Source organism: Thrips palmi, unplaced genomic scaffold (genome assembly GCF_012932325.1).
Source record: "Thrips palmi isolate BJ-2018 unplaced genomic scaffold, TpBJ-2018v1 HiC_scaffold_18, whole genome shotgun sequence".
Lineage (NCBI taxonomy): Eukaryota > Metazoa > Arthropoda > Insecta > Thysanoptera > Thripidae > Thrips > Thrips palmi.
Genome location: NW_023144627.1, coordinates 3,724,895 through 3,741,911, shown reverse-complemented (window position 1 = coordinate 3,741,911; position 17,017 = coordinate 3,724,895). Strand labels below are relative to the sequence as shown.

General features: G+C 45.2%; 2 protein-coding genes across 11 annotated transcripts; both read right to left on the bottom strand.

Moving 5' to 3' along the window:
• LOC117644936 lies at positions 1-9,128 on the bottom strand. Of its 7 annotated transcripts, none has more exons than XM_034384729.1 (8): positions 8,876-9,128; positions 7,374-7,403; positions 6,654-7,000; positions 5,792-5,914; positions 3,545-3,727; positions 2,775-3,059; positions 1,427-1,635; positions 1-792 (listed from the first exon to the last, which is right to left on the bottom strand). In XM_034384729.1, exons 2-8 carry the CDS (start codon positions 7,390-7,392, stop codon positions 474-476), a joined length of 1,485 nt encoding a protein of 494 aa, XP_034240620.1. In that variant the 5' UTR covers positions 7,393-7,403; positions 8,876-9,128; the 3' UTR covers positions 1-473. The 7 variants fall into 7 exon arrangements, with proteins under 7 accessions (XP_034240620.1, XP_034240613.1, XP_034240615.1 ...); XM_034384722.1 differs by lacking the exon at positions 8,876-9,128 and adding an exon at positions 8,722-8,839; XM_034384724.1 differs by lacking the exon at positions 8,876-9,128 and adding an exon at positions 8,637-8,756.
• A 2,436-nt stretch (positions 9,129-11,564) lies between these two features.
• On the bottom strand, positions 11,565-16,859 carry LOC117644965. Of its 4 annotated transcripts, none has more exons than XM_034384812.1 (4): positions 16,673-16,859; positions 15,670-16,030; positions 13,428-13,557; positions 11,565-12,229 (listed from the first exon to the last, which is right to left on the bottom strand). In XM_034384812.1, exons 1-4 carry the CDS (start codon positions 16,675-16,677, stop codon positions 11,868-11,870), a joined length of 858 nt encoding a protein of 285 aa, XP_034240703.1. In that variant the 5' UTR covers positions 16,678-16,859; the 3' UTR covers positions 11,565-11,867. The 4 variants fall into 4 exon arrangements, with proteins under 4 accessions (XP_034240703.1, XP_034240704.1, XP_034240701.1 ...); XM_034384813.1 differs by having other exon boundaries at positions 15,670-15,955; positions 16,673-16,857; XM_034384810.1 differs by lacking the exon at positions 16,673-16,859 and adding an exon at positions 16,352-16,464.
• Between the last annotated feature and the right edge of the window lie 158 nt (positions 16,860-17,017).

Genomic DNA, 17,017 nt, shown 5'->3' with positions numbered 1-17,017 from the left:
GCAAATTTTTACTCATATTTATTACGGTTAAGTCACACACCCAAATATCGGTACGAGTTTGATGCCTCCCACAAAGCCACGGAACAATCAAACATGAAACAAAGTTCCCATCAGCAAATTCAATGACGTTAAGGAAGGCACATATTCTTTAATAGTCGATACCCCGCGGAGCACGGGCAAAAAAGTTTATTCAAAACCATCGTGCAAAAGGTCATAAAAAAATAAACTTTCTACCAATCAAAGAACTTAAGCGGAAAAGAACACAGTGGCAAAGTTCTGAAGTCCCTCCTCCAAAAACCAACGATTAACAAACAAAATAAAGTTGATTTGACAGCAAGAGCAAAAACAACAACAAACAAAACAAAGTTGACTTGACAGCAAGAGCAAGACAATGTCCAAAAACAACAAACAAACAGAGACAAAAAATAAATAAATTGTGATCTGCGCAAGAAAAATCTATCATTGAGGCACGGTTAGAAGAAGTCGTCGTAACCCAAATCATCGAAACCGGTGTCATAATAACCGGGGTAATCGTCGAAATCCTCATAGCCCCAGTCCGTCTGCTCCATGGCACAGCTGTTGCACTGGCAGCTGCCGTATGCTCTGAACATGTTGGCGAGGAAGTCGAACGGTCCGAGGTCCACTTCCAGGTCGGGCACGTCCCTCGACGCGAAGCGCGGCCTCTCCAGGGCGCAGACGTTTTCGCATGCACTGCAGACGACGCGCCCGCGCACTTGCTGCAGGAGGGAGGCGCGCAGAGCGGTGCAGGCGTCCTTCGAGTGGCTTGGAGTGCTGCGGGCAGACGCAATCACTCAGAAGCACGCCCTTCTCCCACACTGTTTTGGCACTCTTAAAATCTTACGAAGTATTTTGGGCATAAGTAAGGTACAAACTCTTAAATTGGTTATAAGTAGTAAGGCTGGGTCAGCCTTACTACTACTGTTACACACTGAGAATGAAAAAAAGTCTTGATCAACACCCAGTTTTGGGCGAGGTTTACTTTATCACCCAACTTTGGGCGAGAAAACCTTCCTCACCCAAATTTGGGTAATACAGAATTCCTCACTCAAAATTTTAGTCATGTTCATGATTCTTTCATTCTCGTACGAAGACATAGTTCTTAAGTGACTGCATTCTAAATGTTGTACAGTGAAGATTCTCCATATTATGGAGAAAATGTTCCATATTCTGTCGAAGCAGCTGGTTTCAGATTTTGAAATACTACGACCGATAACGACATTGTCGTAGAGAAATGATATTTTAGTCGTTCAGTTACAAGGAAATAGTGAAAGAAAGACTTCCGATGCTTCCAAAATTAGCGACTTTTTGGTCGCTACTTGACGACAAAATTTCTGACACAGTAATATTGGTTAATTCACAGGAGAGGCCTTGACCGTGGCATTCGTAGTGTGTCGACGGAGCGTACCCTATGAAGGCGAGGTACTCCAGGCGCGCCCCTTGCAGCACTTGGCGCAGCTTGGCCTGGTCCGCGGCGTTGGCGGGGTTCAGCTTCACCATGAGGCGCCGCAGTTTGGTGCAACGCTTGAGCGCCGCCACGGGAAGGCAGTGGATGCCCAACTCCTGCACTGTGCTTGCGTTGGCGAGGACCAGCGACTCCACAGCTTGCGACCGAATCTGCAACGAACGCAAAAAGAGGAAACTCACGACGGGGAAACAACTTGAATTTTGGTGTTTGTTTCCCTGGAAATAACGTGAAATGACGTTGAGGGGGACCATGGTGAAAAAATGACCAAAATTACCAATAACAATATTTCCAAAATTCATAGATAAAAATGAGCATAGACGGTTTCAGATTCAACGGGTTGAACACCTTAAAGCTAAGTGGGTAGTTTCTTTATCACTTGGAAAGAGATAATACAAAGATCAGTTGTTGTTGGCTAATACGCTCATCTTTACTGCTTTAATCAGGCGACAACAAATTTTGTCGCCAAAAGACTTCCTGCGTTCCTGGCTTACATGAGTCGTCTTGCATGAACTCTATTCTCTGATGACTTTTCGACAAATTTTAGTGAGTCTCTACCTCAGCAAAAAATCAACTTGTATTATTTTAAATTTGAAAATTTGTACCTCAGGACAGAAGTTGACTTTGAAAACTCTGTCAATTAAATCTTTTCTGTACATCTGATAACCCAAAAAAATTTTCAAGACTTTCCGTCTATGAAAGTCGCAGGAAGATTTTTCCCCAATGCTCTAAAAAAACAGTAAAGTGGCACTTTTCTCAAAAACCGTTCAATATTTTGGATTGAATTTTGTTTAGGGAACTCACCATAATGAACCTAATAATGAAGCAAAGTTTCATTTTTCTGGGATTATTTTAAAGCCTACTTGAAAGTTTCACCAGGGTCCCCCCTTAACTTAACATAGCCCAAGTGAACTCATGTGAATAAGAACAGGAAAAAAGTACAGAGGTTCCGTAGAATGGCAAGGCAGGTACAGACGGTCCAGGCAAGTTTTCAACTAGGACTATAGTTCCGTACTTTTTTCTACCAGTGTGTGCAGTTCCCTAGCAGGACACAGTGGGCCAGAAGACCGGTGGAGGCGGCCAAAACTCTAGACGCGTTTCGACCTCCAGAGTCGCTGAATGGGACTCGGACCGAACGTGGGACCCCACCAATGGATTCCTCGTTCGGAGAGCAATCCATTGGTGGGGTCACACGTTCGATTCGAGTCTCATTTAGTGATTCTGGAGCTCAAAACGCGTCTGGAGTTTCGGCCGCCTCCACCGGTCTTCTGGCCCACTGTGCAGGACTCACCCCAGGATGGCAGACGAGCTTCTGCAGCCTGCCGGTCGTACCCTTGGGGACTCCGGGCACCCGGTACTTGAAGGGCAGGTAGCCCAACTTCTGCTGCTGGTACTTCTCCTTGGTCACGTCCCGCTCGTACGACACCGCCAGGCTTTTCAGCGCGGGCAGGGCGAGGGCGGCCTTGAGGGCGGCCACCTTGGGGTTGAGCAGGGTCAGCTCCTCCAGCGTCCCCCTCTGGCGGTTCAGGTATTTGGTCGTCCACTGCAACTGGCCGTTCAGCTCCGCCGACCTCACCTGAAAATGGAAGAACGATGAAAATCGGAACGTCAGACATCTCATCCCTCTCACTCTTCAAGGGGGTGAAATGTACATGTCTAAAACCTTACAAAGTATTTTAAAGTATATGAGAGGTACAAACCGTTGGTTTGTTGTACGAAGAATTAATTAACTATGCAGTATTTTCTTAGTATGCTCAAAATACTTTGTTCTGACAATCTTATTTTGTTTGTCAACCCCAAAATAGTCTGAAAGGTTTACAGGCACTCTTAGGCCTCACAAAGAGAAGAAGATGGTTATAACATAGTATTTTGAGCATATAAGCTGACAAAGAAACTACTTCGCAATTTTTGAACTATTTCATCGTATAACAAACTAAATAGTTTGTAGATTACTTAATGCTCATGATACTTCGTAAGGTTTTAAGCATGAGGTCAAATCTTGACCAAGAAACAGTTGTCCCATTTTAACCCCGTTCCCAAAATTACCCCAACCGACCCTACCTGACAGGTGGACTGAGTGGAGATGGCGTTTCTGGCGGAGCCCTCCATCGTCTTGGGGCAGCTGACGCGGCCGAGGCACGGGGCGAAGAGGATGGTCCGCCTGAAGGCCTTGGCGCCAGCGTGCCAGTTATTCTTGGAGCCGGGCAGGTCGTAGCACAGCTGCCTGCTGCGCCACACCGATTGCTGCGAGCACAAGTGATCCAGGAAGCGGAAGAAGGGGTTAAGTCGAGTTGAATCCGTGCACTTTTGAAAGGCCTGAACCTTGCAGGTGGGAGAACAGGTGGGGAATGTCATCTAAAAATAGATGCAAGAGGATGGGACTTGTCTCACCACACTTCATTTTGGACCAAATTTTCGCTCACGTTTACTTGATAGACTGATAAGAGGTCACTGAATCAACTTGACTTAACCCCTTCTTCCGCTTCGTCGATCAAGTAAAAGGAACATTTCACCTGGACTACAACTGGTGACCAATACACTTTAGTTACATGGCTGATGTCTCGAATCGAAAGTACACCTCGAGATGTTGTTTTTTTTTGGGGGGGGAATCAACAAAGGTGTGTATCCCCGACAGCAAATTATTTCGAGCATACGCAAGCTTACAAAGAAAAGTTCATTTACGAAACTATTTCTTCGTATTACAAACTCAATAGTTTGCACTTGATACATGCTCAAAATACTTCGTGAGCGATTCTCACGTTTCGGGGTAGTTTCGTTTCTTCTGACTCCTGTGCCCAAACGAGCGCAGATATCGACATGGGGTTTGTTTCTAATGTTAGGGAGGGCCATTGCCCACTAAACGCACACATTTCGAAAAGTTCACGTTCGTTGGATTGGTCTACGTAGCGTTTGGAATACCCTAAATGTAACTTCCGTGATTGTCCAAAGAGAACATACTCGAACTTTCCGCCCCCAGTGTGGCGGTGTGGTTAGAAAATGCTGCCAACTGTCGATGGGGATTCGAAGCTTGGCATGTCTCGAGCTAATTTCAACCGAAGACCAATACGCCAGACTTCTTTCAAAGGTACTTATGCTGCAACGAAAAATGTCCACCGTATATTCAATTTCACTACACAAATTTCGAAAAGGCAGCTCTGGACTTCTCCGCAAGCCAAACTTGTAACTTTCCATGACACAAGCCATCAAAGTGGAGTCCCTGGGACATAATTGCATGGGTCGCGGAAATCTAAGACGCTGTACACGGTCTCAAAGCGGACTAGAGCATTATAAAATGGCGTGTATCAACAATTACCTGTAACTTCCGTGGCACCCTTTACCAAATGTTGCAGCAGCACTAGGTGAAAAAATTTTCCGCTTAAATGTCGGGCTTAGAGTATCATTTGACCCTGGAACGACTTTTAAGCCACAGCAAGCCCGAGTCAGCCGTTAAAGCCGATTTTCACACTTTGTAACTTCCGTGATAACGTAATTTCCGTGATCAAAACACCCACTAAAACGTATGGGAATACCTTATGGCTCATTTTTTTAGGAAGGTGGTACAAGGTCTTTACTATAAATACCATTGCCACAACTCTAGTATCATCCAGGACCCCAATAATCAGAAAAACTTAATTGGATATTTCTCACTTTCGGCAAATCAGAGACGCCAAAACTACCCCGAAACGTGAGAATCGCTCTCGTACGGTTTAACGCGTGGACGGTGTGGTGTCGCCTGTCCTACACTCTCAGACTCGTATTGACTTTTTACTGTCCATTATTGACTTGTTGTCCTCTCTGCTTACGTGGTATTTAAAGCAGCAATAATAGGTAGTATTTCCTTTGCAACTATGAACAATGTTGTTCACTACAAAGACTAAATTGTCATAAATTATTGACTTTTTCTTTTAGAAGTCCATTGCGTGACTCTTTGTCAAACTTACGTTAGCAATAACTTACTTCAGCAAACTGACTTTGAGTCCAGATAACCAACAAAATCTAACATAGATATTGAGTACATAGTACACTGGTAAAACTAAAGCGTAGTTCTACCCACTGTTTTCAAGCGTAATCAGTTTACGCTTGAAATCAAGCGTAACAGGCTCATCCGCCAAGATTTTCCCTATCTAAATGCATGGGGGAATTTCTAGCCTATGCTTGATTTCAAGCGTAACGTCTTCAAGCGTAACTTTATGCTTGACTCAAGCATAGAGTTACGCTTTAGTTTTACCAGTGTACTTTTCATTGCCGTGTAAAATACTCTTCAACAAAAGATAAAAAGCCAATAACAGTCTGAGAGTGTAGTGCTACCTGCTTGGCTGCGGCTCGCCAGCTGCGGCAGGACTGCCCGGCCGAGATGACGTCATCGTTGCCCATCATGCGGAACGCCTTGGTGAGCAGGTGCTGCGGCAGGGCGGCCCAGCCCGTCGGCAGCTGGGGGAACAGGGAGAAAGACGGTTAGCGCGACACTGGTGAATCAAATAAAATTGTGTCCCTGAAGGGCGTCAACGATTTACGCCCCCTGGAGCAGCGTGAATCGTTAATGCCTTTGGAAAGGGCATTAAATTTCGCCTGAAAGTCCTATACTATTCACGCCCTTCCCAAGGGCATTAAACGATCTTCACGCTCTTGACTGAAGACTAAAAGACTATGCCCTAAAGGGCGTGGTTCTTATGCCTTTGTTTCACCACTTGGCGCACAGAAAAAAGGTCTGCGAAGCATCGCGTCATAAAAAAGCATTGTAAACTCCGCTAAGAAATCCTTCTTACATTACACTGCAACTCCAAGTGAAATTTGAGCCGTGTTACAGTGAATTCGGCGCGAGCCTAATATGAAGGAGTATTCCTCGGGATTCCTTATGGCATTCTCATTGTAAGATACCAAGAAAAACCTGAAGGTTTACGAATTCGTAAAGCGAAAAGAAACCTTCGTATTGTGCTTGCGTTATTTTCTTCGTGTTATGGGAAATTCTTTGTAAGACATTTACAGTGCATTTCAGTGCATGATGAAAACGGAACCTGGTTTTCCCAGGAAGCCAATGGTAATGGCATGGGCGATTTCCAGGAAGTTCCTGGGAAAACCAGGAGCCGTTTTTACCGTGTGCATACGATGCAATTCTTCCTGATGCGAAGCTCCAATGCCTTCATTTCATAGTACCGAAGCAAACGCTCACCTCGGCCAGCTCGGCCTCGGTGCCCTTCGACTTGCGCCTGGAGGAGGCCACCGAGTCGTCGGCCACGGAGTCGACATCCGCCTTCTTCGGCGTCCGACGACGCTTCAGACCCGAGGAACTGCAGCTGGGCTCGCAGTCCGGGTCCTGGCGACTTGCACGGGGACCTCCACGAGAACCTCCACGAGAACCTCCACGAGAACCTCCACGAGAACCTCCACGAGGACCTCCACGAGAACCTCCACGAGAACCTCCACGAGGACCTCCACGGCGCCGCTTCGGCGGCGATTCGTCGGAAGAGTCATCGCTTATGACGATGACCTCGCCCTGGAGAGAGCACCCAGCGGCGTCTGCAGGAAGACGGACACTGCACTGATAAAACTGATCCAGGAAGCGGAAGACTTACCTCCAAATAAAGTTTTCATCTTATTATTGTGCCTCAGGATGGTTTGCGCCATTACACTAAATTGTTTAACCCAATTCCTAACAGTTCAGGAGACAATCCATATGAAAATGCAAATAACCCAACTCGACCCCTTTTGCGGTCTAAATTTTATCAGAATGGAGGTAACTCAACCGAAGTCCACATAACTCCATTGCACAAAATGGCAAAAGGAGATGACTCAACTTTTGTCTTAATGAATCTAATGTAAAAAGAATCAACTCGAGTTGATTAACTTAACCCATCATCACTAGTTGTAAGAAAGAGGTTCGTTGACTCACCGCGACTAGATGACGCCATGGTTTCACAGACTGAAAAGAGAAACAGGGATTTAATGATCAGGGCCACGTACAAAACATTCAAGCGTCCGCGACTGAAATGAGCGCGGAAGATGCGGCTGAATGCGGTACTGTGTAAAATGAAATACGGAAGAAGCAGACTTGCACGAAACGGTGGTACTTTGAGATTGAGAATAATTGCTCCGGAACCAGTGTGCCGAACCAGCATGTGGGGTTTTCGCAAGTTTACGACAAGCTGCCTTTAGGGTTGAAAAGTGGTATTTGGTATGAAGAAGTGTTGGAAGTCTAGTTTCCGGTTTGGATCAATTTTCATTAACACTCTGAGATCTGCTACAAGTAGTGTCTATTAAGTTACGCTGTTTTATACGGCTCCTCCCTCTACCTTTGTAACGCAGCGTTGCTACACTCTAAATGTCTTACGAAGAAATTTCCCATATTACGAAGGAAATGGCGCAAGCATAATACGAAGGTGGTTTTTCTTCGTATCACGAAGGTTTTTCTTTGTACCTTACAGTGAAACAGCTAAAAAGATTCGTATTACGAAGGAATATTGCTTCGTATTATGCTTGCGCCGAATTCACTGTAACATACGAATAACATAGGTCAAATTTCATTGTAAGACATTTAGAGTGTATCTGGCACAGATTCTGCGATACTCAATTCGGACTGAGTGAAGAAGTCTAATACAGCCCTGAAGTCGAAGTCGAGGAAAACGGAAAGAGACGCAAGCTGGAAATCAAGATTTCTCTTCTCGTCACAACGCAAGTATCTGCCAGAAATTTAATGATTAAAAAGAAGTCCCATCGTAGTGCCGCGCCCTGATACCGAAATAAAGAACAGACCCGACGACGTGAGTCCTGCAGTGTGGGTCTAGTCGAAGATAGTGCTACGGCAATCGAGGTGGGAGGATAATAAAAATTAAAGATACGAACGGACAGTGCAGCGTTCTGAAATCGCCTTCCGTACCGGTTCCGCTTGAGGATCAGTACTTGAGTGTCGAAGAGGGTGCTGGGTTCGTTGCGTAACCGTTAGTAATCGCCTTGTTAATAATAGGGAAGAAGTACAGAAGAACTGAATTCCTGAAGGAGAGGACTAAGCGGAAGTTCTACGGTAGTAGTAAAGTGGCCTGCACTCCTAGTACCGGGATCAAAGCCAGAAAACAGCTGAACATTAGATTTGAACCGGCTGAAATCTTCCGGTAGGGTATTTCAACAGGTAGGAAGGGTCGAAGGGCAAAACTCTTACTGAGATGGTTCGGGTTGAAGTGAAACATAAAGTAACAGCGGTGTTTGAGATGTCTCTTTGGGCTAGCCCCTAACCGGAGCCAGACCAGTGATGGTTACGTTTCCTCTTCTCTGGGGATTTGATAGTTTTGGAATCGTCAGTAATCGCTGATTTCTTCTCAATTGCGAGTTTCCGAAGCCCATTTATCATCGCTCTGAGGAGAGGTGCGGTTCTCTGCTTTGAATGTGGAGTCAGCTCACCACTTCTGGTCTTTGCCGTTCGCTTCGCTGTGAGTCACCAGTGCCCTGAAACGGACGTTTCACAGTACGACTGCCGTAGGCGTCTGACCTGGTCAGACAAGCTAATTTCTTGAGGGGTGTACCGACTTTGTTTTTGTAGCCGTCGACTGAGGAATCAGATAAAGCTCATAACCGGAAATAGAGGAGTTTCTTAAATGCACTGAAAAAACGATTCCCCCTGCGTTTGTCTGTTGCTTTTACTACGTTTACACGACAGAGCTAGCCTCGGTCAACTCGAGGGGTGGGGGAGTGGAGGGGAGACGCCACTCAGCCAGGGCTAGCAGACGTCGTGTTCACGCGGTGCCGGTGGAGCGTTGTTGGGGTGACTTTCTAACCTCAAGATAGCCTAAACAATTTCGAATTTAAGTCGAATTTAGGTCGAAATTTGCTATACGCAAAAGACAATGGATAATTTTATTCAGAAACATTCAGTTACAAGTGGTAAAAATCAGGGAGTTCTGCTTCAGACATGACTTTAAATCCACATAACCGTTATTCCACATAATTGTTGACAGACATAACTGGCTACAGACATAACTGGTGTCAGACATAAAAGAGGATTTATTGTGGTTAAAAACTGTAAACACACATAACTTTATGTACACATAACTTTATTCAGAAATAAACTTTTAATTAAAAAATATATATAAAAATTGAATTAAATAGAGGAGAAATAGAAGAAATAGAACTCAATTAAACTCAGTCAAAAATTTCAATCATCATCAAAATTTCCTTCCTGCACAGTGGGCACGTGGCGCTCTCGTCCACCCGGCCCGCACAGGTGTTGCAGCAGATGCGATGCCCGCACGGCACTGCAGCGTGGTTTCTAGGGCCGTCAAAGCAGAGGCGCCACTGCTCATCTTGCCCCTCTGCCTAACTGGAAGCAGCTGCCCTTGCAGCGGCATTCGCAGCCTGTTGAAGCGCGTGCTGCTGAGTCTGCCGTGCTGTAATTTCAGCTTCATCCATGAATCCTTCGGGCAGCTCTTGCTCTTCTTCACTTCCTTCACTACTCGATGAAGCGGACGGAACATTCCCAGCACCCCTGCCGCGACCACCCCTTATGTCTGTCGAAAGTTATGTCTGTCGACGGTTATGTCTATCAAATATTATGCCTGTCAAATGTCATGTCTGTCAACAGTTATATGTATATGCGATGTGGTTATTTCTGTAAAATGTTATGTCTGTTGCAATTATAACTTTAATTTAAATAATAAATGCTTTTTATTTCAGAAATAAAGCCGTTATTTCTGCTGTCACCAGTTATGTGGATTTACAGTTATGTGGGTCAAAAGTTATGTCTGTCAACAGCAACTCAAAAATCAAACCAATAAAAATTACATAAAATAAAGTAAGTAAATTAAAGATTTCATACAACAGAAAACCTCTTCCCAAGTTTTTTCCAACGATTTCAGAGGTGTACTCATATTAATAGAAAATAGATGGGCCTACAACACCTCAAAAACACTGCGCACACCTAACCTCACTTAACCCTGTGGTTTTTACACGTTGGAGTTAGCCTCGGTCAACGAGTTAGCCGGGCTAGCTCGAGGGGTCTATCTCTTGACCCACCGCCTGTGTTCATGCGCGCGAGTTGACCCCGGCTAGCTCGAGACCTACCCCCTCCACTTATCACACGTTGGCCGGGGGTTGCGGAGGTGAAGTGGGGTTTGCTGTGTGAGGCTGCCTAATCCAGCTCGCCGCGGGGTCAAACCGGGTCGAGGGATGCTTTGCACTTGGTCCTCAGTCACTGGGTTTCACTGCACTGATCACTCGCGTAACCGTCTAGCCGCAGCGTGTTCTACGGGTTCGTGAAGGGGTGAAGTAACGACACACGGGTTGGTTGAGTACTCGGGCACACGCGGACACTTTCGCGGACGGGGTATTCGGCGGAGAGGGCTCAGTTGTTTCCGCTACGGTGGTTGGTAGAATACTCCCTGGAGCTTCTCCCGAGTCGGGGCTCCGTGAGGGAGGCACGTGCTTAATCCCTAACATCTAAGGTGAACGCATCGGCCACAGGCCGGTGACAATCAGATTATTCCAGCACTGCTGGCTAACGCCTGATTACTAGGCAACCTATCTGCCAGTCGTGTTAGTTAGCTGGCATTTAACACGGGGCGACGCGGCCTATGTTTTCTGCATAGGCACGCGCGTCAGATAGCACGGCAGCTAGCGCGCTGAGCGCTGCAGAGGTGCGTGCGCATCGCAGAGGCATTGACCAGTGTGACCTGGGCAGTGCGTCTGTGATACACTCCCCCACCCCTCGAGTTGACCGAGGCTAGCTCCCCCGTGTAAACGTAGTATTTCTGCTATTTCTTTAGCTGACTGTTGATGATTTCGTTACAGATGCTCAAGTTCTGACTACAGCTCCCTGAACACTGCCGCTGTCTTGCAAGCAGAAGATGAAGATAACTAAGATTAGGTAACTGGGCTTTAGTGGACACAACCATCGTTCCTCCATTTAAAACCGCCAAATCAGTAGACAAAATGTGTTGTTCGGCAATTTATAATGAACAAAACATAACATGTCAAGACATCTGTAATTGTCATGTTGACCTTTCCCTCTGAGTTGGCTTCAATGGAATAGACAGTCAAGAGGGAAGTTGCTTAGGTCTGGGAGGCCCACACTCCAAGATAGGAAACAAAGTCTGACTCACACATACAGGTAATATATTCTGAATTTTATTCTAATAAACATGAAATAGCAAAATGTTGAGATAATCTTCAATTCAGACAGTTCACACATACAGGTAATATATTCTGAAATATATCCAAATTAACATGAAATAGCAAAGAGTTGAGATATTCTTCACTTCGAAACACAAATTATTCAATGCGTAACTCGAAAAAGATGCAACCATACAAAGGTCAAGTCAAAATAGAATAAGACAACACGAATCAAAAAGTTGGTCACTTCCGAGTTTCTACACGTCCTCCTCGAAAGGAGCACCTTGGTTCAGCCACTCCCAATTGACAGATCGACTGGCGTGCTCGACGCGTCTGCGTTCATCTTTCGCAGCTCCATCAACAAAGCACGCTGCCTCTTTCTGAATTCCCTCGCATGCATGGCACAAGCCTGCTTATGCTTCAATTCCTTCTGCTTCTTGTCGATAAGTAAGCGAGTTTCCCGTATTTCTCCTTCGACTTCAGGGTCCGCCAACTCATCACGTCGCCGCACCAGGCCGTCCAGCTTCGATTGGAGCAGAGAGATTTCCGATTTGAGGGCCTCCTGGCGCGGAGCGCGCGTGGAAGACACCGGACTGTCTCCAGCGCCGTCGCTGTCATCGTTGAGAATGACTGGACACGCGTCACCTGTTGCTGACAATAAGATCTACTACACTCTCAGTCTCGTATTGACTTTTAGTCTCTTGCCAAAAGGTTTTTGGTGCAAACGTAATATGTACTATTCTCTCTACTACTTTGTTCATTGTATGAGGTATTTAGTCCATTCTGAATTTTTGTCATTTGCAACTTCTATATGACCAATTGGCAACTACACTCTCATTCCAGGAACGGGACGTCACGTTGAAACGAACGTGACAAAACGTCACGTTCGTTTGAGCATTGTGTCACATTCGTTTGGATGTGAGTCGGCCAAAAATTACCTTGTTCACATTCAAACGAACGTGACACAATGCTCAAACGAACTTGACATTTTTCACGTTCGTGTTACGTTCCTGGAATGAGAGTGAACGTAATATGTACTATTCTCTCTACTATTTTGTTCATTGTATGAGGTATTTAGTCCATTAAACCTGAGTTTTTGTCATTCGCAATGTGCTTTCCAATTTCTTAATGATCAATTAACTTTCAAACGATCAAAATAGTGCATAGCTAAAGAGAAAATAGTACATTTTACGTTTGCTCGAAAAAAATTTATAAGCAAGACAGAAAAAGTCAATATAGGTCTGAGAGTGTACAAAGTATTTAAAACGTCAAAACGTCTGAATTTTGGAGACACAATTTACAAACAACAATGTGCACAATTTATTGCCCGACGAGTTGTTTAATCTTAAGCTCATCAAACGGTGGTACAATTTTGTTGCGGTCTTGCGAGCATAAAATCGTAACATTAACGGGTGTGTAACGGGTTATAACCTTAACGCTTACGATAACGTTATGACAACCTTCCAAGGTAACTTAAGGACCCCTGATTGAGGGTTTGGGTGAAACAAAGGAAGTTTTGCAGTTCAAGCAATTGTACACTCTCAATCTGTTTTTGACTTTTTGTCCACTGTTAAAGAGTATTTTACACAGCAATAAAAAGTACTATTTCCTCAATATTTATGAAGGATTTTGTTCGTTATATTGACATAAAGTCAATTTGCTATTGACTTAAAAAATAGTCAATAATTGATGACAATTTAGTCTTTATAGTGAACAATACTGTCCATGTTTACAAAGGAAATACTACATATTATTGCTGCTGAAAAAACTACGTAAGCAAAGGACAAAATGTCAATAATGGAGAGAAAAAAGTCAATACGAGTCTGTGAGTGTACTATGAGGGTCATACCTAGCTGCGCACCAATTTCAACGGGTTTGTCGTCGTGAGAATCGTCAGCACCAACAAAGGACGCCTCGGCATCCCCTGCTTCTGCCACCAGTGGGTCTTGAGCTCCATCCAATCGCTGCCGTTTCGCTCCCTGAAGTCACCAAAACGAAAAACCGTGTAAATGAACGGGACACTCGGAGTCACACGCATCCACCTAATCTCGAAAGGGGAAACTCAAAAACGAAAAATGGCGAAAATTGACATAAGTTCAAGATAGGTTTTATGCTCAAAATGTACATGAAACGTTTCAGGTGAGAAGAACGACAACAGCAGTCCAAAAATGGCAGGAAATATGCGAAATCTACGCGGCGGATGAACTTCGCCGCGTAAATTTCTCATCAAAACTGCCATCTATCACTTCCGTTCTGGAGGAGCATTGGAATACCAAATGACCAAATTTAAATGACAAAAATAAGGGGGATTTCTTTGAAGCCTTGTTCCAGGTTCACCTGCTCACTCCAGCTCCTGGTGAAGTAAGCACAGAAGAGTACCAGAACACTACGACAGGTTGGCAGTAAGCGGAACGGTTCAACAGCTGGACAGTCTTCCAACATTTCACCGATTTTCAAAGAACGCCTCACAAAAGATGTAGCATTAAAGGCTTAAGGCTCCGATGGCTGGAAATCGAGTGAAGGGTTGGGAATCCTTGAACGAGTCACCTTGCTTGATCCGAACCGACTACTGGCTCGGACCAAGGATCGTTTCCGGCATTTATGGACGATCATTTTACTTCCGGTCAACTTCTGTGCCCTGGCACGCACACTCAAAAGGTCATCCGAAGAAAACGAACACCATTTCATCGCAATACGGTGAATTGTGTACAAGGAGCCGCTTTTCCGTCCATCTATGAAGCGATATGAAGCGTTCCCTTACTGCACTGTGAAAATTTGAGTCGTCACTTGCTGACAATTTCAAGGCTAATTTTCCTTACAACGATGTCATAAAAAAATTTGATGACATTTTTGTCACACCCATGCAAAAAGTATAGGAGCTTTGATGAAAATGTCATCCACGTTTTTGTCATAAAGTGACAACAAATTTACACAGTGTAGCTAACAAAAGAACAGCCGATCAGGATTCGTAACGGAACCGAATATAGTTCTCAAATCAAATTTTCGTAACATGTCTTCATGCACTACAGCCGAATTCACTGCACTGAAAATTCAGGTGAAATCATGTAGCCTAAACTGTTACGCAGGAGCAGTAAGAATATAAACTAGAAAATCAATGGAGCGTTCGTCACCTCAGAGAAGATCGCCTAAACTGTTACGCAGGAGCAGAAAGAACATACACTATAAATCAATAGAGCGTTCGATTCGTCACCTAGTGAAGGTCAGGAAAAATCTCGGAACCGGATATAGCAACGACCATTTAACCCCAGAGAACTGATGACAAACGTACCTAAAGGTACCCTAAGATCCTGATCAATAAGGTACTTTCGTAGATCCCTGAACCGGAAGCACACACGCCATGTTGGCGGAAGTAGATCCAAACTTAACATGGGAAAGAGACGTACGTCAAACATATCGGCCACACTTGAATATAAACAGTTGTTTGATACTTGTTTGCAGTGCATGTGTGTTTCGCGAGCAATATTGGTACAGCTCGGCTATAGTTTTGGATCCGAAGAGAGGTTAGTTTCCGGCCAATTTGGCGTCTGCTGGTCTGCTTGCTTCCGGTTCAGGATTCTACGAAAGTACCCTATAGAAAGTTCTGCCAACTTCCGCTCACATGGCGACTGCTGACTTCCGGTCCAGGCTCCCCTAAATTTCAAAGAAAATCTGGACCGGAAGTCAAAGAACGTAAGATCTAAATCTGCTTCAGCGCATGCTCAGTCGCTGACTCTTAGCAGAGGGAGCACGTTAACACATGTCTTGATTTAGATCTTCAACTTCCGGTCTGGAGAGTCGATGAGATAGTGTACTTTCGTAGTTCCTGAACCGGAAGCACGTAGACGCCATAAAGCGGAAGTAGGCCAAAACTTGACATGGGAAAGAGACGATGGTGAAACGTATCGGCCACACTTGAACATAAACAGTGGTTTGATACTTGTTTGCAGTGCATGTGTGTTTCGCGAGCAATATTTGTACACCTCGGTATAGTTTTAAATCCGAAGGGAGGTTAGTTTCCGGCCAACATGGCGTCTGCTTGCTTCCGGTTCGGGATCTACGAAAGTATCCTGTTCACTGAAATGAGGACTTACCTTGGCCAGCAACGTGAGCAGCTTCGCACGTTTGGCGGTGATGGCTTCCTCCAGTTCCTTGACCTTCTCCGTCACGGCGTTGTTCAGCTGCTCCGCGCCTTTGAAGTTAGCCTTCATCTCCCGCCAAGTCGCATTGTACTCGTCCTGAATTTTCTGCTTCGTCCACTCTCCGGTGTACCGCTTGCAAAACGCCTTTACAAGCCGCTCGTACGCGTGCGCCCCTGGCATCTTGGTGTGGTGTACGAAGCGCGCTGAGCCGTGCCTGGCTGGCGGCGGCTGCTGTGCTCTGGAGCAGTGTTCTCTGTAAGGTGGCAAGTTGGCTAGCCACCAAGTTGCCTCCGGCCTCGCAGTGTTGCCTCGTCTGCAGGATGAAATTCCCCCCATGCACCAGTGTCAATGAAAAGGTTGTCAATCTCAGTCTGCTCACTAGGCTGTATCTGATCGTTGCTCATGAGAAATTGCCTCGTACACTGTGAAAATTTGTTGTCACTTAATGACAACAACGTAATTGATGTTGTCATCACTTTCAAATGATGACAATCTCATCACAAATTGACGACATTTTCATCAAAGCTCCTACACCTATTGAATGAGCGTGACAACAATGCCATCAATTGTTTTGATGACATTGTTGTAAGGAACATTAGCCTTGAAAATGTCATCAAGTGACGACTCAACTTTCCTCAGTGTACGCAGGCTGAGGCCAGGCTGAGCTTGGCAACCCTTTCGACACTGGTGCATCGTGGGAATTCTGGCCTTCTTCATTTGGCAACACTGCCTGGGACACAGTATAAACTCTACGAAGAATCGCTTCGCAATGCGAAGAAAATGAAGGCATTGTAAAATCTACGAAGAAATGCTTCGTATTATGAAGCAAATTCCTTTGTAATAGAAAGCATTTCTTCATAATACAAAGCAATTCCACAATGCCTTCATTTTCTTTGTAGTTATGAAGCAAATGCTTCGTAGGCTTATAAAAGTGGAGACGAGGACTGGCAGTTACGTCATGGTTATCTGGAGGATGTGCCGTGTCGTCAGCGTGCGCCGGAAGTCCTTGTGACCGATGAAACTCCCCCTTCAAATTGCGATTCTCTCTTTGGACAAATGATCAGTCCGACGAGGTGAAAGATCTTAGACTTCCGGTTTTCTTTCCCTGTGTTCTAGTCCTTCGCTTCGCTGCGCTGAAGTATTCCAGAGGCACCGATAGTTTACTTACTGCCAGCTGACCCGCAGCCGGGCATTGTCTTCTCTCTCTCTCTCTCTCTCTCTCTCTCTCTCTCTCTCTCTCTCTCCCTCCCTCTCCCTCTCTCTCTCTCCCCCCCGGGAAGAAGCACGGGGAAGAACTGAC